This window comes from Brienomyrus brachyistius, chromosome 11 (genome assembly GCF_023856365.1).
Source record: "Brienomyrus brachyistius isolate T26 chromosome 11, BBRACH_0.4, whole genome shotgun sequence".
In the NCBI taxonomy this organism is placed as follows: domain Eukaryota; kingdom Metazoa; phylum Chordata; class Actinopteri; order Osteoglossiformes; family Mormyridae; genus Brienomyrus; species Brienomyrus brachyistius.
This window is the reverse complement of record NC_064543.1, coordinates 14,708,568-14,733,107: the sequence shown is the minus strand read 5'-3', so window position 1 is coordinate 14,733,107 and position 24,540 is coordinate 14,708,568. Positions and strand designations below refer to the sequence as shown.

Genomic DNA, 24,540 nt, shown 5'->3' with positions numbered 1-24,540 from the left:
TGGGACATTGAGATACAAAGATCATATACAAATACCTATAATGACTTACTCATGTTTCTCAAAACTTTACTTTGTCTTCAGAATTTCCAGGCGCAGGAATAAAAGTAAAATATGCAGCAAATGTGACTTTGTTCTGAACATGTCCCTTTTTTAGTGTAACACTCTATCTATAACTCATCAGGAAGTAAGCAGACTTTGGCTCTCAGCTTGGACTGCATCCTTCACCGTGATGTATGCATATGCACATTTTTAGAGATTCCCCACTGCTTAAAAGGCCACGCAACTCAGCAGGTTTGCCCTTTAAGTAAAGCTTGGTTTGCCAACCCTGCAGTCTTACTAATTAACATTTAAAGTGAAGCTTCTTCATTAGCCTGAGACACGTCTAAGTGCCACACAGAAGCAGTTTGTAACTCCTGCCCTATCTGACGCTTTTAAGTTTCTTCACGTTCTCGCACAAAGTTTTACCAAACTGTTAATTAGTTTTTATAATGCGTTGACAAGCGTTGCGAACTGAGCATCAGCAATGTCATCTATGTGAGAATACATGACTCTTTTAACAGAATTTCACCCATGCATGATTGGCCTGTGGTGTTTTAACGCAGGGAGATGTATTGTATAAACGCATATGATTTTGTTATTCAAATTGTCTTCTGTTATGAATTCTCAAGAGATTTCTAATTCGATTCGTTTTGAGTTCCTTTCCAGCGACATTAATGTTGAGCAGGGTCAATGTGGCACGTCACCGTACCAAGAAGAATATTTGCTGTTACTGTTGCCATATAAAACCTTGGTTTAATTGGCTATTGCACTAAAGGCTCTTGTTATGCTCTCCAACATTCTCTAAATGCATTGTGGGCCTGTATAAATTAATCATCACTTCACTGCAGCTGTACACACTCCATCACATATATCTTGGTTTCTATATATAAGGAACACTGCAGGGTCTGTCAGCTGGGTTAATTATTCCAGCACGGACATGCTTTGCACCACACCGTGGGTGTGTGTAAACAGTGTAAACTAAATGTCTATTCATGCATGTTTGTTGTAAATGACGAATGTCATAACCGCGTAATGTGTGCTGTGGAATGCATGTATTTTGTTAACGAGTAACCATGTGACTGTGAGCGCAAGTGTTGCGTAAATTGTTGACTTCCGTGTGCATGCCAGTGTGCATGCCATGCAAGTTTTATGCCACTAGTGGCTGTCACTAAAAAGTGGACCTTCTATTTTTGAAAGAGCTGTTGTCTTCTTTGTTAAAATGACTCATGTACTCATCAAAGTGTATAATAACAGTGAAGCTATCCATCTGGAGGAAGGGGGGTCTAAGTTACTGGCTACATACACAGTATTTCTAGTAATTTCGTAGCTGTAGCATTTTGCTCCCATGTCTTTGATCAGTATGTTAGATAGTTTTGAGTAGGACTGAGGTAATATGGGACACTCCAATGCAGTTTTTTTGAGTGTGTGTGACAGATAATCTACCATAAATAATAATAGTGTGAGTCTGGGAAGATGACAAATATCTATTAACATTTCAACCAAAAAGACACTTGATCCAAAATAAACAGTTACATCACCAAACAACAGCCAATTCTTTTTTTACTTTACAAAATGACTGGGCTAAGTCAAATAAATGAAAAGCACAGGCAGTCAACTGTCATTTTTCAATATGTACATTTATTACATGGTAAATTCACAACAGAACCCAATACCATTCAGATATCGATTATTGGAGATGCAGGAAAAATCACAGACATTTAATTTGATTTTTACTATTTTTTGATTGTTGTGTCTCCTGTATGTCCTTCCTCTGGGAAGTATTACTCACTGTTATTCATCACTCGAATCTCTAGAATAGGTTGAAATTAGCATAAAATGAATTCACATTGAATGCAGGGATATCTTTAGATACCATTGGCAGGCAGTTGTATTGTGACATCACTTCACTGTTTTCACAATCATTTCAGTACATTCAGTAACTATATGAATGGAAGGCATTTTACTTCTCATTTTATTGAAACGTCTTCTTGAGTGTTGAGAAGGTTGATTCTTATTGAATAAGAACTTATTACAGGCAGTTCTAAAGATGTACTTTTTGCAAGAGCTGCCTCTCATGTACCTGAAATTTGTGTAATAAGTGTAAAACAGGTAAAACTCATCTCTCACTGGAGTGCAGGCACCTACCAAGAAGGCAATGTAAACACACCTATTGCTGTTACCTGTATTTCTTCATTGACAATTCCTCACTGTTAAAAAACAAGGTGTAACTTTTTTTTATTGCATGCATGTTACCTTTTTTCAGTTCTTTATTGGTCTATGTCAACATTAATGACGTCCTATCTGATATGGTCAGGTACTGCACCAATCCACCGATGATAATAGGCCTACCTGACTTGTAAGGCATTTCCACAGTGAATGGGAAACACACTAGAAACAGTAAAAAAAAATCATGAAAGGGTACTTTGGAGGGGAAGTGGATTTCTGACAATGAAACAGGTCAACGAAGGGAACAGATTTGGATAAGGATGGTAGAGATGTGTTATTACCAACATTATGGGAGTGCTGTGTGTATTTAGGGGGATGGGGGCTTTGCGGCGTATTTGGTCCCTAACGACGTTGAAACCAAACCTACACCCGTGAGGTGAATATATGTTTCTTCAGCAAAAACTGAATGGGAGGACATCTTTTGGTTGCTGTCTGCGTATTGGTGGAGAACATACAGTATTATTAAAGGACAAATGAGCTTCCAGAACCACTTTCTCTATGGATCCAGCTCCTGTTACCTTACTCAAACAACAGAATTATTAGTGTGAGTGAATAGTAGCACTATATTTGATCATCGGCACAAGTGTATGACAAATTGCTTTATTAGGGAATGGTTATAAAGTATCGGTGCTCCTTGCTTATATGTGTGAACAATGAAATATATGCAGAACTGTAAGATGTGTTTCCATTAATGACAGATTAAAATAGTATTGCACTGTTATACTGAATATCTTAAATTATTAATTTGTCCATTATAATTGTAGAGTGGTACTGATGAACTTTCGCCATTCTTTTCCCCTACCATCCCACCCTTCCACTAACATGTTTTTATTTTTTCCTGGATATATATGTGTAGAGCACCATCTTTCTATCCGGATTCTACCAGGAAGCATAGGGCAGAGGACACCATGGGCGGAATACCAGTCCATCAGAGCACACACACGGAAATGTATACAACCACACACTAAGGGCAATTTAGAGACACCAATTCAACTACCACACACCTGCATCACAGGAAAAAACAGGAGTACTTCAAAGACACCCAGACAAATACTCAGAGAACATACAAACCCAGGGCAGGAATCGAACAATCCTACATTTAAACGAGCAAGTTTTTGTATCTGTGTCAACATTTAATTACCGTTACACACATCTGCAATATTGTTATTGATCTAATGTCTACTTCAATTCTGCAGTTCGATAATTATCCATGAACTCGGTAATGAAGGACTCATTTATAGAGGAAATACGTCAAGAAGGAAATGACAGTCCTGGTTATAGCGATCTTCTGTGAGCTTTGGGGACGGCATGACTCTCGCCTGTGTCATTCTCCACGCGTCATACACGTTAGATAAGATCAGCTCACTCCACTCACTGCACATTGTCTCCTGCCCCGTCAGGATGAGTGTAACTAAAATACGCTTTTCTGTGGGTGTCATTCAGGGTTCGGGACTGACATTTGGTGCATAGCATCATCTTGTTTGATTCAAGGGTGCGGGAGATAGTGATTTTACATTTTTCAACTCCGGTGACTCTGGTGATACGTTTGACTAGCCAGTGGGTGTCATTTGGGGTTTGGGACTCACAATTCTACGGAATTATTGTGTTTGATTTAGGGGTCTGAAAGACAGTGATTAATTTTACAATCCTGGTGATTCTGGTGTTGCTTTTGACTAGCCAGTGGGACCTGCTACACTGCGCTGGCCCTTTAAAGCAGGTGTCCGTCGCTCATATGCTGAGGGGGTGCCACATCGCGATCTGCTTGCGTGGGTTATCCAGCATCTGCTGCCAGTGCTGCAGCCCCACCCCCGAGGACTGCAGGCCCAGCTGGCACTTTCCCAGAAGGTCCAGCTTGCCGTCGCCGCCCAGGTTCAGCACCTCCAGCTCCAGGCTGGACTTGGCCAGCAGCTCGCGGGGCACCTCCAGCATCATCATCTCGTTCCACACTGGGTTCATCTTGTGCTTCACGTGCCGCGTCTGCTTCTTTTTCAGCTTCGTGGCCTGGTGCCTCAGCGCCAGCTTCACGGAGAGGTCTGCCAGTGACATGCAGCATGAAGGTCAGAGTGCAGCCCACGCATTTCAGGCAACCTCTGTCTGGTGCAAAAACAGCTGACCCTGAACACCATATGAGGACACACCCGGCACTGCAGGTCTAATGCATTTAGAAACTTTCATATAATGTACAATACTGTGCACAAGTCTTAGGCAGTCACAGAAATAACCAATTCGATATCTAATTAATAGTAACAATTAAAACTAATGAGAATTTCCGCTGCGATTTACTGATTAGCGAAACATGGTACGCTAGTGGATGAGTAAAAAAATACATGGGTGTATTGGATGGCTGTTGCATGTTCTGTAGTGATTTTACAGGAGATTTTGAAGTGGCTAAGCTGACACACTTTGAAAGAAAACCAACATGAAGGTCATTTAAACATCATTTTCTTTGACTGCCGAAGACGTTTGCACAGGACTGTAGGCAAGGGTAACACTTGATGTTGATGTTGATGCACTGGGCGGTTGAGGTCTCCACCCATTTAAGGGGGTCCAGGGGGCTGTATTGGCTGGTTCTGATTATTGGGGGGTCGGGGGGCGGGTGGGCTACAACCCCCCCTTAATTTACGCCCATGACTGTAGGTTACATTTTTTCTATTTTATTTATCAGATGCTTTTATTGCAAGTGACACACAAATGAGAAGGAAGGATCAGATAGTCCCTGAGGCAATTGGAGGTTAACAGTTTTGCTCAGGGTCCCAACCCCGGGATCTGAACTAGCAACCTTCTGGTCACAGGGAGCACTGATCCACACACTGCACCGCTCATGTCACCTGGTAAGAATAAGTAAAACATAAGATGAGACAAACCAATGGAGTCCTTCAGCCGAAGGTTCTGCAGCCCGCGAGCCTTCATGACCACCACACCCAAGCGGTTGGCTGCCGGCAGGTAACTGATGGACAGCAGGATCTCCCCAGCAGATGCACTCATGTCCTGCAGATATATGATTATTAAAGAATTACTCGCTACTGTCGTCACAAGCCATACATTGCAATGGCTACCCACTGTACCAGAAGGCGACACTTTGAAACCAAGGATCCATCCATCCATCCAGTTTCTGTAATTGCTTGTTCTGTTCAGGGTTGCGGGGGGTCTGGAGCCTATCTCAGATGTTACAGGCGCAAGGAAGGGAACAACCCAGGACGGGGCACCAACCCATCACACACCATTCACTCACACATGCACACCTAAAGGCAATTTGGTAACTCCAGTTAACTCCAGTGGGGGAAAGCAGAGGAAACCTCACGAGGCCCGAATCTGCCAGGTTCTGTTTTACATCTTAATTATTTAGCGCATGCTTTTATCTTTAGCAACATACATTTTGAACTCCTCGTATACAGATTGCAGGGTAAGCCAGTCCTTGCAGCAATGGGGGGGCTGGTTAAGGGCATTGCTCTGGGGCTCAACAGTGAAATTTACTCTGCCAACCCTGCGATTTCAACTGGCAACCTTTCAATCACAGGCACAGCAGTCTAATCCACTGAGCCACACTGACAAAAAAAATTAATTACCTAGCATATTTATTGGTATAGATAAACTCTGCGATGCTGTATTATACTACAACACTAGCACAGCAAGTTCGATGCTTCCTCTGAGAAATATTTGTATCTATTTAGGATCTGTGCTTATTATTCCCTGGCTGTGTTAGAGGAGCCTAGTGATGGCTGCACTCGTTCCCGCTTGAACCAAAAACAGGAAGGATAAAAGGCCAGGTTGCATTCACTGCGGCAAAAAGGGACACTACGCAATCCCCTAGAAAATTAAGGCTGACTAATTTACTCAAGGTTATAATATTCATAATAAAAGACGTCCTCAGTAATTTCCAGCTTTAGATGCAAATGTTATAGTGCGGTACCTCATTAAGAGATTATAAACTCAATGCTTATTACTGAAATAGCAGGCTGTCATAGGTAGCAGACTTTGTACCTACTAAAACATGAAATATAATTGTAAGAATGCTCTATTATATATTTATAAAGGGGACAAATAACTGAGTTAGATCATTTCTGCACAGAAAGATGAAGTTACTCCTTGCAAGGAAAGGCAGCGTAATCTCCTGACATAAAGCCGCTGTCCGTTTCTTTCATTTGCATATTGATCAGCACCATCTCCCCAGCAACTCTCCCAGGCTGCAGATGCCACCAAGAAAACTATAGCTGCGGAATTTTAAAATACACTTTGACCATGAATGAAATAATGATCACATAGGGAGGATATAATCAATGCCGAGGAAGCTTTACAGGAGAATAATACTCTCCAAACCTACTGTGTAAACTCTACAGATTTGACAGTCTTTATGGATGTATTCCTGTACTTAACCTGTATACTTAACATTCATTATATGCTCAATTAAAAAGGAAACATTAGTAGATATTTATGTGATTTTTTTATTACGTCTTGAAAAATGCGGTAACTGTCATGTCTGTGATCGAAGCTCTTCTAAGATCTTTCTAAGTTATCTCGTCTTGCTTACGTCTGTTGCGAAAGCACATACATTTCTGTCGTACTTCTCCACTTTGATCAAGGCTGCTGTGGTTTGAGGGCAGCTCAGAGCTTTCTTTCTCCCGGCGCTGGGTTATAAATGATGCATTCCTGTTTCTGCAGCAGCAGAGCAGAATGTGCGTCACAGTTCAAGCGAGCGCTCCCCCCATTCACCGACTCGCAGTCCTGTTTGTCTCCGCGCTCTTGCGTTTTATTTATCATCCCACCCATCTCTGGTGACATCACCCTCCCCCACACTCTCCCCTCCAGCCTACGGCTATCTTCCAATTCCTAGTGAGTCTTGGCGATTTTCTCCACGTCCGTAAGAATTCCCCTGGGGCTCACGATGACGCAGATCCAATCTCGTGCTCTGCGGCACCAAACCCATCTCGCAGGCAGGAAATTTCAGAGAGGGCCCGATTTAAATCAGCACTCAAGTATGGTGCGGCGTTTGTCTGCATTAATTAATATGGATTATCACCACGGCATTTGTGGGAGACAATGGGGTTATGTTCTGATTATATCTGCTATCAAATTCCTGTTCCTTTTAATCTGCATCGATCCTGACCTCAGAACTCATATTCCAATTCAGTTCAATTCAATTTTATTTATATAGCACTTTTAACAACAGTCATTGTCACAAAGCACTTTACATTTAACCAGCCAGAACCCCACCAAGCAAGCCTGAGGCGACAATGGCAGGGAAAAACTCCCTCTAGCAGGAAGAAACCTTGAGAGGAACCTAGACTCGGAAGGGGACCCCATCCTTCTCTGGGCGACCGGGGAGCATGAAACTGCATTCATATTGAGATTATTGAGATATTTATATTGAGATATTCAAATTCCATAAGATTTTGGAGTGTGTCTGTGGGAATTTTTGCTCATTCATCCAGAAGAGCATTTGTGAGGTCAGGCACTTATGTTGGATGTCAAGGTCTGGCTTGCAATCTCTGTTCTAGTTTATCCCAAAGGGGTTCGATGGGGTTGAGGTCAGGGCTTTGTGTGGACCAATAAAGTTCTTCCAATCCAAATTCACACAACCATGTCCTTATGAATCTTTCTTTGTGCACTGGAGCACAGTCATGCTTGAACAGAATAAGGTTTTCCCCAAATTGTTCCCACAAAGGTGGAAGCATAGAATTGTCCAAAATGTATTGGAATGCTGAAGCATTAAGAGTTCCCTTCACTGGAACTAAGGGGCCAAGCCCAGTCCCTGAAAAACAACCCCATACCATTATCCCTCCACCAAACTTTACAGTTGGCACAATGCAGTCAGGCAGGTAATGTTCACCTGGCATCTGCCAAACCCAGACTCATCCATCAGACTGCTAGAGAAGTGTGATGTGTCACTCCACAGAACACGTTTCCACTGCTCCAGGCTTCACACCACTGCATCCGGCGCTTGGTGATGTGAGGCTTGCATGCAGCTGCTTGGCTATAGAAGCCCATTCCATGAAGCTTCTGGTACAGTTTTTATACTGGGAATGATGCCAGAGGAAGTCTGGAATTCTACAGTTTTCTGCACCTCAGCACTCGGAGAACCTGTTCTATTACTGTATGTGGTTCGAAACTCTATTGTTCCTAAATACTTCCACTTTGTAATAATATTGTTTATGTAGAATATCTAGCAGGGAAGATATTTCGCAAACTGACTTACTGCAAAGGTGGCATCCTATGACAATATCACGCTTGGATTCACTGAGCTCTTCAGAACGACCCATTCTTTCACAAATTTTTGTTAATCTGACTGCATGGTTAGGTGCTTGATTTTATACACCAGTGGCAATGGGTCTGAATGAAACACCTGACTTCAGTGATTAAGAGGCGTGTCCCAGTACCTTTGTCCATGTAGTGTATAGATAACAGGCCATTTCCATTCCTATATCTTGTATTGCCTAAATCTAAAGAAATAAAACAAACTTTTTTTGTGAAGACCTGAACCAAGTCAATATAATAGGAGTAGTGGCTAAATTATAAGTATGTGATGGGGGGGTCGACATACCATGTCTCATGTTGGATCAATAAGGGACATTGCATTTTATCACTATGGAACTGGAGGCAACTCGACCCCCGCAAAGTGCTGGGACCCCTACATCTGCCAGGGTGTTCATGCCCCTATTGCACCCCTGCCTACAGTCCATAAGCGCTGTTAGGATGTGGCTTTGTAAGGGTCGTACCACTCGTACCCATCAGGTGGTCAGAATAACCTTACTGTAAATAGTGGTTTGAGCCAGGAAAGCGCGACGTCAGGCTGGTACACATGCCAGTACCTGCTTGGGAGGCTGTAGGTCGACCCAGCAGTCGGCGTTGCACATCATGCTTATGTCTGCCAGCTTGAAGCGCATGGTGCCCAGGATGACATGGTGGGAGAAGCGGTCCCAGCTGTGGAGGGACAAGGCCACCTCGCCCTCTCCCTGGCTGCCCTCCGGCAGGGGGAACATCAGACCCTCCTGCCAACGCATGGTGGTTGCCAGGCGACGCATGGAGGTCTGGGCCTCCTTTCGGGTCCTGGTGGTGGTCAGCAGACCTGACACGTAGCCCTCGCAGCCAGCCTCCGCAGTCACGTGCTCCGCTGGGGGACGAGAGGGGTTTCAGCCTTTCTTAAACCAGGAATGCAGAAATCTAGATAAACTAGAGGGACCCTCTAAATGGACCTTTGATTTAAATCCCCAGCCCTAGAAGAACAGGTCTCCTAGTCCAGCTACTCAGCACTTTAGTGACCTTGGACTTTGTTTCATCCCATAATCATTATGCCTTTTATGCTTCCTCTATTATACTAAAAGGCTACAAGAACAGACTTTTTAAAGTTCTGTCCAAAGATACTTTTAGTAACAGAGTGAATAACAGACAGTGCCAAAAAAATAATAAGATGGACCGTGTACACTATATTTATGGATTATGCCCTGGCAGGGAAGCCATTCAATCGGATCCAGATCTATTTAGCCATAAAAGTATTTTACATTGCAGGTTTCTATAATTCACTTAGGAACCCTGAACGTTTTATACATGGAAACTTAAATAAGACTAGGTATTTCATTCAAATATTTTATACAATTGTACAACAGTTACTACAATGAGTTCTATAGCAACTCATCCGTGGGGTGTGAACTAGCTAACTGAACTACTTAATTTGTTTATATAACATTGGAATGCATTTAAAAATAAACTTAATTAAAACAAGAACAAACGGACGTATAGTGGTAGCTACGAAGTGGAAGGAACTACAGTGGAAATTATTCTAATCAAAATGTTCCTTATTGCATTTTCTTATTGACTCACCACTCCACCCTGTGTCTACATTAATACATAAAACTGAGGTGTCAGTAATTTTCCCAACAATGGTTTCTGTAGTTTTTGCCTGTATATGTATCTAGCTATTGGCTTTAAATTGCCTTTGTTATTTGCATGTCTAACTGACAAGGGAATTCTGTCAATTGGACCCAGGCAAAAACTGCTGATTGTATATTATTTGCAGAATAATGGCAGATTGGATTTCTATACCTTCTATCACAATGACGTGCAGCTCCTTCTTCTGGCTGTGATATCTGAGGGAGAAATGCAGCTTCGGATGGATGATGGAGCTGCTTGCTGTCATACTCTTCTTTGGTTCGGCTGCGACAATGTTGTCATTGGTGCAACCTGAAAGACGAGCGCCATTGTCTGAGCATAACATTCACGTGCAGCTGAAATATTCCTTTAGCTGCACCTTGAGGGCTTGACTGCAGTTCTAAGCTCACAGCAATGTGTAAGATTAACTTCCAGCTGCGTCATTACAATACAGAAGGGTTACCTTTCATTGACGTCAAAGCATTAGAAGTTATTTTGTATTCAAATACTAAAGAAAAACATAAAATCATTCAGCCTAAATATTTGTTAGCGTCTTCTGGCCCTTATTAATGAATTTATTATAGACTGAAACAGCATGATATTGGGATAGCAAATGTTTTAAGAGTGTGTTCTGTGCATATCATTAATGTGATATCATCTGCAAGTCAAGTCCTGACCCTAGAAATACACAGATATTTCAGTTCATTTTTATTTACTCATAACTTTCAAGGGTGCTTTAATGCACTGGTTTACCCAGGTTGAAACTCAAGGGCTTCCACGCAGAGCATTGTAGGCAGTGTCGGGCATTTCGGGTCCTGAAGCTACTAATCCAAACCAAGAGTTTGTTTCTACCAACCAGTTGAGTATTCTGTGACGGTGACTCTTTATACTCTACTGGTTGGTAGAAACAAAATCTTGGTTGGATTTGTAGCTTCTGGATATAGAATACCCAACACTGACTATAGGTGCGCAGTTGACAACTGAAGTAGCCAAGGGGTCTCTGGTGATCTTAATGTGCCTCTGATGACAACTAACCAATTAGGGAGGACCTTGCAGTCGGAGAATCGTGCAATTCGCCGACAGTACTGTAAAATATCCCAGACCTAATGATACCACTGTGAGAGCCACACAACACAAAACTAATGAACAAGAATGGATTGCTTTTTAAATTTTTTTTTTAGATTTTTTCTTTTTTTTTACTTTTTTCCAGGTTTTCTGCTGTAGTTCACCAGCCTTACTTTGCCTAGGGATGACGGGGACCTCCACCGTTCCCTCAGTTGCTAGGATACCATGTTCCGGCTGAAGACTGGCAGCTTTATCTGGCGAGGGCTCGTCCGTTGTCTCTAAGGCATAAGAGGGAAGGCCGATGACCTTGGGAGAGGTCACCGATGGCTTTGGTTTGTAGGTCTTGGGAAATTTCAGGAGAGTCTCAGGCTGGATGGGTTCTGTCGATTTCTCAATACTAAACTGTAGGAGGAAGAAAGGGGATGTAGGGATATCAATCTGATTCCAGGATTAGCACACATAATGTCACACCTGCCCTGAGTCAGACCTCCCTGCAGTGATTCTCACCCAAGCCACGCTCTGCCTCCCATGAATACTTAACACAGATGGTAGCTTTTACTAATTGGAAGCATATAAAAGACTCTTAGCATTTTCTGTCCTCTGTGATGTATTGTGGCTGTTCTACTGCACATGTGTTATTCCTGATTGTTGGTGCCTGTCTTGCTGTTCTGACTTTTGCATAGTATTATTGGCACATGTTTTTTTTGCCGATTTGGACATGGAATCTGGTGCACCTGGCCGATTCTCTGACCCTAGTCTTCCCTTTAGAGTAACGACTGTACAATGTGGTTTTCGTGTTGACAGACCTTGCTGTCCTTGTGAAGAATTTGCTGTGTGGCTGGGTGATTAGACTGATTCGTTACACATAAGTAACACTATCCAATCTATTTATCCATCCATCCATTTTCCAAACCGCTTATCCTACTGGGTCGCGGGGAGTCCGGAGCCTATCCCGAAAGCAATGGGTACGAGGCAGGGAACAACCCAGGATGGGGGGGGCCTGCCCATCACAGGGCAGTCTATTTATATAATTTAGAAATAGAAAGACAGGAGAGTGTTTAAAGCATTAAATTGGCTTCAGCATTAAACTCTAAGAAGATTACTGAGCTAAATGGTGTAAAATAGATGGCTACCCAATTTTTTGTTGCAGGGGGGGGGGGTTGCAGTTACTGAGGGGTCTGAAGAATAATTCTGAAGTACCCTGTCTATATACGTAGACTGTAACATCACAACTTTGGTGCTATAGCACAGTGTTTCTCAGTCCAGGTCTCAGGGATGTTTTTGCAGCCTCCCAGCTCCCTGCCAGACAGTCCACATTTTTGCTCCCTCCCAGCTCCCTGCCAGACAGTCCACATTTTTGCTCCCTCTCAGCTCCCTGCCAGACAGTCCACATTATTGCACCCTGCTGGGAGCTGGGAGCAACCAAAAAAACGGGAACCGCCTGGGGGTCCCCGACTGAAAAACACTGGTATAGTTTTCTTCCCTGTCACTGGCCATTGCCTGCTCTACACAGCTCTCAAAAAAAGCAAATCTTCTTGAACTTCATACAGCCTGTAAATGTAACTGACATGACATATTATGGCATGTAGTGAGACACAGATATGACTGGATCACTTAAATATTCATATCTCTCTATATATACCGCACTGAGTCAATGGAGATTGTCATTCCGTGAATCCTGACAGACGTTACTGCTAATACAATTTATGAGATAAAATAAAACTATTATTATATGTACAAATAGAGAGACATTAGCAGCTAAAATGCATAAGAGAAAAATCAACTGTGAGGAATACCGATTAGAAACATGAAGATTAACTGAAAATTCCTTTAATTAATTCAATAAAAATGATTCAGTGACACAATCATTGTGACTCCAGAGCTGACTGGTAATCGACAGCAGCACTAAAGTTTTCTATGACTGATGCATTTTCAGGTTTAACTGAAAAAAAAATTAAATGTTTCTACTGACAGTAATTAATGTTGCTACAGCTGCTGTGCCAATATAATAATATTAATAACAATATTAACAAAACAACAATGATGACCATCCATCCATCCATCCATCCATTTTCTATACCTGCTTGTTTTGCGCAGGGTCACAGGAGAAACAACAATAGCAAAAATAGCTGTACTGTGGTTTGAAAATCGATAATATAAACGGGGATAATATATTGATTTGAGTAATACTGTGGATAGCAGCTTCCCCAAAGAAATGCACACAGTAAGTTTAGCAGAGGAGACCCTGTATGATTCACAACCTGTCACAGATTTCTGTCCACATAAAGCCTTTTACGTATCTATACTCCTTGTACACTTGTCCAGTGCTTCAACACCAAGCTGACAGAAACTTGATTTTACCTGTTTCTCAGCTCACTCATGCCCCCTGCCTATATCTATATTTGGTTAGGGTTAGGGTTAGGGTTAGGGTTGAATGAATTATGCATTATAAATGCATTATGAACATACATTGTATGTTCTGCAAATGCACTATGAAGGCCTTATGAAGGTGTAGTTAACATAAATCGTTATATATTCTTATTACTAAGGCATTATTCTAATTAGCTTTTAGTTTTCTTAGTTTAACTGTGATTAAAGAGAAAAGAGAATTTCCTCAAAGGGATCAATAAAATATCGTTATTATTGCATTATTATGTTTTAGCATGGCCTTCTAATTACAGTATGGACATTATGTACTGCACTCTCATTACCATCTTTGGTAACTATACAACGTAGTAAATTCATGCATATTTATGTTGTTTTATGATGCTGATCATTTTGTCCTGGTGAACAGATGAACCTGTTTTGAATCTCAGTACTCAGAGGCAACAATATATTTATTATGTGAGAGATCCTTATCCGTCACGTAAACGCAGCGTGAGTACGTCAGTAGCAGGTGAAAGAAATCCGCAGGTGTAGGAAGAGCGAGTAGTTCAGGAGCCACCTCATCAGTCTCTGATGGAGATTTCCTCCTTTGATGTTTGTCGCTTCCTTAGTTCTGCCCCGAACTGGGACTTGAGCCAGACTTGCAGTAGCAAGCCGGTGGCTTTCCAGCGAATCTCGTCAGCCGGGCTTGTGACATCCAGAGTCTCCTTCAGCCTCCATGTCTATTAATAGCAGAGCCCACCTCCCAGTCTGCCAGCATGCAGGCGCGGTGGCGAGCTTCCTGTGGGCCTGCCGTGCTGCGTGACTTTCACACCAGCAGTTTTCCTCTGAATCATAAAGGTTCCCCTGCATTTTAAAATGACTCACCTCTACCGGCACAGCAATCTGCAGGTATGAATGCTTAGTACAGGGAGCGGATACCTATTCAAACTGAAAATAATGACTGCAGTGCCCCAAGACACTGGCTGGTAAAATGTCCTCAAAATAATGTACTAAACAGTCATCAATTTCAACTGAACTACTGACTTTTTCCATTTATTGTGAAATCTACAGGATACTGAACTTGTATTGTATTCAAAATATAAATTCTATTAAAAAGATAAATGTTTTTATGAATATCCATCCATTTTCTGAAACCGCTTATCATTTTCAGGGTTGCAGGGACCTATCCTGGAGGCTACGGGTGCAAGGCAGAGAACAAACCAGGATGGAGTGCCAACTCATCGCAGGGCACACACACCCACACATAGGGGCAATTTGGTAACTCAGCATAAAATAGCCTCAGCATGTTTTAGGACTGTGGGGGGGAAGCCAGAGTGCCTGGAGGAAACCCCACGACGACATGGGGAGAACATGCAAACTCCACACACATGTAACCCAGGCGGAGACTCGAACCTGGGTCCCAGAGGTGGGAGGCAACAGTGCTAACCACTGCACCACCATGCCGCCCTGTTTTTATAAATATGTTATAGAAATTAATAAACTGTATTATTATTACTATAACATTATACAGATATTTATTTTGTCTACATTTGGATTGCCGTAAGAACCATATTTCCCTCATTAGAAGACAGCGAATGAAACTATGTGGTTCCGGAAAACCGGTCATTCAGCATCCGACAGCTAACCAGTCAAACTGTGTGCGGTCAGTCAGCATCCGACAGCTAACCAGTAAAACTGTGTGCGGTCATTATGCATCTGACAGCTAACCAGTCAAACTCTGTGCGGTCATTATGCATCCGACAGCTAACCAGTCAAACTGTGTGCGGTCATTATGCATCCGACAGCTAACCAGTCAAACTGTGTGCGGTCATTATGCATCTGACAGCTAACCAGTCAAACTGTGTGCAGTCATTATGCATCCTACAGCTAACCAGTCAAACTGTGTGCGGTCAGTCGGCATCCGACAGCTAACCAGTCAAACTGTGTGTGGTCATTCTGTATCCGACAGCTAACCAATCAAACTGTGTGCGGTCAGTCGGCATCCGACAGCTAACCAGTCAAACTGTGTGCGGTCAGTCAGCATCGGACAGCTAACCAGTCAAACTGTGTTCGGTCATTATGCATCCTACAGCTAACCAGTCAAACTGTGTGCGGTCATTATGCATCCTACAGCTAACCAGTCAAACTGTGTGCGGTCAGTCGGCATCCGACAGCTAACCAGTCATACTTTTTGCGGTCATTATGCATCTGACAGCTAACCAGTCAAACTGTGTGCGGTCATTATGCATCCTACAGCTAACCAGTCAAACTGTGTGCGGTCATTATGCATCCTACAGCTAACCAGTCAAACTGTGTGCGGTCATTATGCATCCAATAGCTAACCAGTCAAACTGTGTGTGGTCAGTCGGCATCCGACAGCTAACCAATCAAACTGTGTGCGGTCATTATACAAAGCAGTCATGGACGTGTTCTACTGAAAAGCCTGACAGTAGAATTTCTATGGGTACATCCTGTTCCTGATTTGAATTATTCCAGTGTAATGTCTATTTTCATCAGTCTGCGGACATTTAGTTCCTTCACTCCTCACTGCTACATTAACTATTGATCTAGGCTGACGATCCTGCAAACCTTATGCTGATTTTTTTTTCAACCACTGCTCCACATAGTCTCCCCACTTCTGAGAAGTTATGAGTCTTATGTTCTTACCTGCTCAGCAGAGTGCTTCACGCTGGGCTTGACCTTCTCTGGGTCATCCTCCTGCGGCCCTTCCAGGTGACACTTCTTGTAGTGCTTGCAGAGCAGGGAAAGCACGCAGAGGGTGAGTGCCCCGGCAGAAGTGCCCAGGGTAGCCCCAAGGACGATCGTGCTGGAGAAAATCATGCCGAAGGTGACTGAGGAACAGCGTCTGGGCTAGGCTTTAGCCAGCATGGTCCACGGCAATAGTGGTCAGGGTGTCCTCATCCGCAGAGCCAGAAACTCCGCAAATATGAAGCAAGAGGTGTCCTCACATGCAAGGAGTCAGAGGTCAAGTGTTCCACATGCACAGGAGCCGTTTCCCAGGGAGTCAGAGTTCGAGCCGTCTGCACACGCGATGGCTGATTTCTCTGGGAAGCCAGCAGACAGGCAGATCACAGGCGAGATGCTCCCATAGTGCTCTGTACCGTTAATCCTCTCCTATGGAGCGGAGCACAGGCGTGTCTGTCTTCCAGTGTTCGTGCTGGAGAGGAGTGAGAGAGCAGGAGAGCTTCAGTGCTCTCATCTCCTTTCTCATCTTCACTGGAGAGGGAGGTGGGAAGGCGGGGAGGGCGGGGGGGTGGGGGGGGGAGTTGAGGGCGGACTGGCTGGCTGCTGAGAGCCGCTCCAGCAGAAACAGCCTGTCTCATTGATGATTTTGTCCCCCTCCCTCCTTCCCTCCCCCTACTTCCCCTCTAACGCTCCTCTCTTGCCATTTCTTCTTTAGGTCTCCTTCATTCACCGACAGCCCTTTTCATCTCGCTCCCTCTCCGCTTCTCTCTCCCTCCTTTTTTCCTCGCATTCCCCGCTTCTTGGGACAGTGATGTGTAACGCGTGGTTACATAAGGAGTTAAAAAGCAGGGCAGAGTTGGTAAAACTGGGTGAGATTCAGACATGCTGTAGAATTTTGGTATTTACTGCCTGCCTGGCCATTAATCTTTCTGCACTAAGGACTATAACCAACTTGGTGTTTTTACTGTTTAATTAAATAAATAAAATAAATAATAAAATAAAATATATGCTTATGATATATATATTTACCATGTATGGGATGTTTTCTGCCTTGCACCGGTTGTTTCCGGCTCTGGGCCTCTGTAACCCTGTACAGCACAAGTGGTATCAGTGAATGAGTGAATGAATGAATATCATTTGGGCACTTAATGCAACATCCATCCATCCATCCATCCATCCATTTTCCAAACCGCTTATCCTACTGGGTCGGGGGGGTTTAGAGCCTATCCCGGAAGCAATGGGCACGAGGCAGGGAACAACCCAGGATGGGGGGCCAGCCCATCGCAGGGCACACACACACCAGTCACTCACACATGCACATCTAAGGGCAATTTAGCAACTCCAATTAGCCTCAGCATGTTTTTTATATCCATATAATAAAAATATCTTTTATATAGTTTTTCCTAAAAGTATGGCTTGATTTACATATGGAGCTTAATATGCAATTTTACCACATCTCCTTACATGGAACCAACCCATTTTGGCAGAGATATTGATCTGTAATAATAGCAAATATTTCATCCCTGACTAAAACTTCCTTCACACCTTAACATCACAAATGACACACACACACACACACACACATACATGTAGGGTATATCTATCCTTATGAGGCCCGCTCATTCACTTCTATGGGAAAAATGCTAATGCTAACTATGACAACCTTAACCCCCACCCTGCCCTAACCATAACCATAAGTAACCAAGCAAAATACAAGAGTTTTTTGCATTTTAACTTTTTCATAGCAGTCACTGATTTTTATAAAATAGAGTTTTCCCTTACGGGGACCAGGAAACCGGTCCCCATAAAGGAAAAAAAAACGGATATTTATCACGTTATGGGGACATTGTGTCCCCATAAGGATAGATATACCCGCTCACACACACACACACACACACACACAAAGAAATGATGTTAGTTACGGGAAGATGAAGAAGAAAAAGGGTGGAAAACCTCATAAATACAGCAGCAATGATCCAGATTGCAGGTATGAGTGCTTACTTTTGAGTGATATTTGTTTTGCTTAGATAATTCATTACTTACAAAAAGAGAAATATAGAGACCCGGCTCATTCAGAATGAACTGATGTTTAAGGAAATTAGTATTTTATAGGCAGAGATTTCCTTAAATTTACTGTGTATGTAAACCTTAATAAAATCCTCCAAATTTTCAGCTATAAATAAAAAGAGCAAGTGAGACATGCATGGTTTCCATGGAAACCCCCCACCTCATACATAGTGCACCACCAAAATCTAGAGAAAGCACTGACGTATATTAGAGTAGTTTTGTGTAATTGCACTAACTTTTGTCTCTAGTTTTAATGAGTAGTCAAACACTATCGACATTAATTCCCACAGCGTAAGAACTCTTAGGAGATTCTCCTCGTAAAAGACAAGAACAGATATACTCAGTATGGTAATTCACTGGCTAAGAACCCATGAACACATGCAACAACAGGCTGCAAATTGAGAAATTTCTTGTGAAACACGCAAAATGGACGGACTCTCTTTATGAAGTTCTGCTTTTTCGCATGACACCACCCAAGCGATACGGCATGTTATACAGTGGAAATTTCGACTGAAGCATATGAAAAGTGTTTAACTGCGTTTAATATATACTTTTAAGGATCCTGAGCTGGTTCAGGATGAGTTGGATCTAAGACTAAAAGTAAGGTAGCCAGCTTGTGGAATCTCCTTCAGGACTAATAGAAAAAAATTCTGGGCAACTATTTGTGAAAACTGATTGAAAGAATGGCAAGAGTCTGCAATGCTGCCATTGAAGTAAAAGGGGGCTATTTTGAAGAATAAAACTTGAGAACATTGTTCTCATTGTTGAACGGTTCTCTTGGTTGTTAATGCATTTGATATGTCTTCATTGACTTGAGAACTTTAACTATAAAGTGAATAACAGCTAAAGCAGTGATGGGGGCACAGTGCCTCCTGTCTCTGGGGCAGAGTTTACGTCTCCATCATGGATCCATGTGTGTGGAGTTTGCATGCTCTCCCTGTGTCATTGTGGGGTTTCCAGGTACTTCATGTTCCCCCCATGGTCCAAAAACATGCATGATTATAATTGTTCTTGCCAAACTGTTTGTAGGTGTGCTTGTGTTAGCGAATGGTGTGTCAGTTTGGCCTGCACTGGGTTGGCGCCCCCTCCTGGGTTGTTCCCTGCCGTTTCCCCGTAGCCTCCGGGATAGGCTGCCTGCCCCATGGCCCTGAATAGGATAAGCGGTTACAGAAAATGGATGGATGGCAATAGAGACAAATGCATTAAAAGTAGGTGTGTCCAGGCTTTTGACCGTTACTGTGCATGTATACAGGGGCAGTAGTGGCTCAATGGTTTGGGAAGCGAATTTGTAATTGAACGATTGTCGGTTCGAATCCCCAAACTGGATGCTGAATTAGCTGCCCCCTGCTAAGTCATGATCTCACATACTGTATGGGTTAAATGCAGAGGAGACATTTTGTGGTTGTGCACTCTGTGCTGTGGTGTGTCAACAATGACCACCAAATGAAATACATATACAATGAAGCGCACTGGTTTAGTGGATAATACTGTAGCCTGCACACCTGCTCTGTGTGAATGCAAGATCAATATGCTCTCTTCATGGTATATGGGTTTACTCTGGGTCGTCCAGTGTCTTCCCAAAGTACAAAGACATGAAGTTACTAATTAGTGTCTCTAAATTATCCACAGAGTATGTCATACTTTTTTGTGTGATGTCTATGCGTGTGCCCTGAGATGGACTGGCATCCCATCCAGTGTGTACCTCAGCCGTGTGCCCTGAGATGGACTGGCATCCCATCCAGTGTGTACCTCAGCCGTGCGCCCTGTGATGGACTGGCATCCCATCCAGTGTGTACCTCAGCCGTGTGCCCTGAGCTGGACTGGCATCCCGTCCAGGCTGTACCTCAGCCATGTGCCCTGAGATAGACTGGCATCCCATCCAGTGTCTACCTCAGCCTGGTGTGGACCAGCCACTTTATTTTTGAAACACTGTATATTCCGTTCTAATACTAATATGTGTAGTTTATATTTTTATGTATATTTTATACTTTTATATATAGCATACATATATTGCACTTTAAATATGTATATATTTCACATACCTACTGCACTGCTGTTTTCCTTTTTTCCATCTGTTTTTCACCATTGCGAATGAGCAAAACAATATGTTATTGTGTACTCCAGATATGACAGGAAGTTGCTTGAATCTTTAATTGAAATTTTGAAACTTGTGTGGTATGTTTCCTGGGAAACTCTCCAATCCCCCAGCCCTGACCCTGACCAGACAAAAGCCCTTAACAAGATATTTAGATACATTCCCACAAAAATTCTTTGACTTCATTTTGAAAATTGCAATAACCTTCATGATGTACTGAATTAATCATTTTTGCTTTCAATATGAATGAAAATAAATATTAATAGAACACTGCTGTTTGATCAAGAAAACTAACCTCTGTGATGTTTGCTTTAGATTACAGTGACATCCACGCTCCCAGACAGCATCTTAATAAGATGCATCTTAATAAATTGATAAAGAGAGAGAACAGCTTGGTAGATGCCAGGCGATGCCTATGTAAACTGCCTTTGCGTATTCTGATTTCATTGCATGCTATTAATTAGCAAGTGAAAGTGTGAACATGTGGAAGATTTATATAATAACCTATATAAACAGCTAATATTATTTTTCCTTACTGTAGACCCTGCCCGTGTTTAATTTGTATTATTCCAACTGAAACTGCCAAGGGGGATTTACGACTGGGAGGATTTATGACTTTGCTGCCATCTAGAGGACAACGAAAGAAATTTAACCTTAAAGAAGAACTTGACGTGACGTTACTGCATAATCAGACACCGAATTTAGTTATAAGAACAGAGGAACCCTAAAGGGGGGTAGGCAGGTAAAAGGGAACTGAGGTAGTACGACCCCAGTGACAGGGGCCCTAAAAAACCTGAATCACAATTGGATTGATCTGGGTTGGGGGGCAGTTACACTTTCATGAGGCCCAGATCTCTAGCAGCACCCCTGCATAAGAGCACTGTCTGCTTTATGATATTAAACTGGCATTTCACTCGTCAAAAACATAGTAATTAAGGCTTCTTCGACATTTTATTAATTTCTCTTCATAGCTGCGCATGCAACATAACTTTCGAGATGTTCATTCTTGCAAAGTAACAGTGTGGATTTGAAAACAGCTTATTTCATATTTGTAGCAGCAAATAAGCTTCGCAAGAATCCTCAGGGTTCACCATCTACCCCGTGCACTCTTCTGTTTTGTCATCCCTGGATCTCCTGTACCGTGAATTAACCAGCCCTTAGTCATCTCTGCAATCCTCAGCTGGTTTCAAGCCAGCTTGTCACCAGAGTATGTCTGCAGCTAAGTGCAAATACTCACCCACACAGACAAACCCTCTCAACCCGGAGAGATACAACAGGTGACATCGGGGACAATGAGCAGTAACACACCATATATCCCATTTAAAAAAGCTTCTACAGAAATGAATAAAAATGAAACACAAAGAAAGTTGCACAATAGACAGTACTGAGGATTCAATACGTTTGTGTCATTTGAATCTATTGCATCTAACTTGATGAATAAGAAACAGAATTACACATCACAGGTTTTAAATTAAATTAAATTAAATTAAATTAAATTAATAGTTTAGGTGGGAAATGGGAACCAGTTGAGCCTCTTTGGCCACATTTGGCTCCGTGTGAAGAGTCTTGGTCATACAGTGGCTGGGTAAATTTCTCAGAATGTTCCAGTATTCATCCCCAGACCAAAGGCAGCATGTTCTGATGAATTAATTATTGAAGATTTCTTCTCCTGTGTTACTGTGCATTGTCTCTGGAGGGGGTTTAGCTGAGCCAAGAAATCAACATCAAAGACACAGAGAGAGAGATGCTGTGGTATATTTGGTGTAGCTTTCTAGTGTAGGGTCTGAGTGTCCCGGAGGGAGATCTTAATGTATTATTTAACACTTTTCTTAAAAACCACAAATCAGGACATGCGGTTTTATAGTTTTCTTTGGCAGCCCTCCACTGGTCTATATGAATTCTTTGGTGATTTTCAGTCAGAAGGATGCATAACCTTTTTGCACTTAACAATTATATCCAGTCACTAAAATGGAATCTATAGAGGGAGTGGACCTCTGGGAGTCCAAGAAAAATCTGCAGAATATCGTTGGAGGCTGAATGGGAGGAGGCAGGAGAGAGAAGAAATCCCTGCTGGTCAATCCTGGAAGGAACCGGCACTGCAAAGAGGAGCTTCAGATGCAGTGTCCGTGGATGAACGTGATATGGCGCATCAGGCCATACATTGGTTCTAGAATCTACCAGGACCTCAGCACAAAGACCTTTTCGAACTACTCTTGGTTCAGTGAGTAAAGGTTTAGTGGTCTGGCCCATTGAGTAGCCCTGTGTTGGACTGGAGCCACCCCTGCCTTTTAGCCGGTGCTTCCCGTTAGAATTTCCAGGCTCACCAAAGATGGCTGAGTACATCTTTCATTATATGTTCCATTCACTTGATTTGTCCACGGCTAAATAAAGCCCATTTTAAAACTGCTTTTTCTACTACTTGTATTGGGCATATATTTCTCGGGCAACATTATTTTATTCCTGAATACAATTCTCATTGTTTATTTCAAATAAGAAGATACTTTATCCATACATAGTTCTAAATATAGTGTTGATCCAAGAGAAGACATAATACATTTTGAAAAAGCCTTTGTAGCTTTCTAGCTACTTTGCTCAATAACTACAGGCTCTCTTAAAACTCTACACACAGTTAAATCTTTTTCCTTTGCAAAAATGTGATTTAACTATTATTTGTTCTTCTAAAACAACTGATCTTCTGTGGCAAGCGCTTATGTACAACCGCTCTTTATGTACAGCTTGGCGATCGCGCAAACGCTGCCAGCATAGATTCAAACACCCTTTGTTGTGGCCAGTGATTGGTTCATTGTTTAGCCGTGCTTAGCGAAACATCAATAGGTGTGAATAAGGACCAGAAAAGCTTCCTCACGATTCTCCAGCGGTGTAGTGTGGGCCGTGCAAATGGGTATCTGCAGTTATTTCCTTAGTTTAGCCCTACAAATCCAACATTTGTAATAGCTCAGTACGCACCATAAATATTCCAGATGTTTAATAACATATCTTTAACAACAACAACATGTTTAAAGGAAAAATGCATTTTAATCCATCATTTAATAATGTGTAATAATGTGCTATCATTTGTAATGTAACTTTTTCAAAACACTAAACTATTATGCGAGATGCTGTTATAGAAGTCCTATTTGTTTGTCAGATGTCTACCAAAGAAGGCAGGTCACAAAATACAAGACAAGGAAACAATATTTCCTTTGTTGTGTCCAGCTGCACATAGAAAATTGATGCAATCATGTTTGTTTTCTGTGTTCCGCGATACCCAATTCACTTATAACAAGCAAACTTGCCACCATGAACCAGCTAACAAAGTGACCATTTAACCTACAGGAAGAAAGCCCTGAAACTGAAATGGGTCTTAAAACAGTTGCAAGTCCATCTTAAATAAAATTTCACCCCAACCTCATGCATATTGGATGAGCCGTCGGAAAGATCGATAATTGGTTTATCAAAGATCCTTTCTTGCAAAAAGAAGTAACAGAGAATGACAAGTAAATGCAAATGGGGAAAATCAGAGAATAAATAAATTTAGTAAGTGAATAAAAACAGGAGGTGATAAGCCACAAATGCTTAGTGGGGCCTTTGAACCACGATCAGTCATTTTGGTAGATAATAACAATGTATGTCCTTTTGTACTTACATATTTGTTAAATCTCTTGAATTTTTGTTTTAAGTGTCTCATAAGTAGAATCAATTCTGATGGCATCTTTGCATGACAGTCACTGTATTCTAGTTCATCTATCATTACAAATGATCAAGAGAAGCTCATACAGGGTGAATGTTTTATTTTGTACTGCCCCTGTTTTAATAAACATGAAAACAAACAACAAAAAACAAACAAAACAAAAGGGTCCCAAAGACATTCAAATATACAAATATATCTACACATATATACATATATAATAGGGGGTATCTCCCCCCATTGTGGTGTTATTTGAGTCAGATGAATATGGTCAATGTCTAGCAAATTTTTTCCTTTGTTCGTTGCCTTGGGACTTAAAAATTGGTCATCTTTAACTACTGTTTGCACGAATATGATATAATTAGCATGCCAGTCTAATTAATTAGTCATAACAAAACCATTAGCTGGTGCACGCTGGGACTAT

The 24,540-nt window shown here is 42.1% G+C and overlaps 1 protein-coding gene across 1 annotated transcript; it reads right to left on the bottom strand.

The window, feature by feature from the left end:
- Positions 1–1,657: 1,657 nt before the first annotated feature.
- Positions 1,658–16,786, bottom strand: LOC125751573 (synaptotagmin-13-like). Its single transcript, XM_049030567.1, has 6 exons — positions 16,228–16,786; positions 11,367–11,595; positions 10,303–10,440; positions 9,072–9,373; positions 5,130–5,253; positions 1,658–4,298 (listed from the first exon to the last, which is right to left on the bottom strand). The coding sequence occupies exons 1-6, from the start codon at positions 16,399–16,401 to the stop codon at positions 3,994–3,996; spliced, it is 1,272 nt and encodes a 423-aa protein (XP_048886524.1). The 5' UTR covers positions 16,402–16,786; the 3' UTR covers positions 1,658–3,993.
- Positions 16,787–24,540: the final 7,754 nt, after the last annotated feature.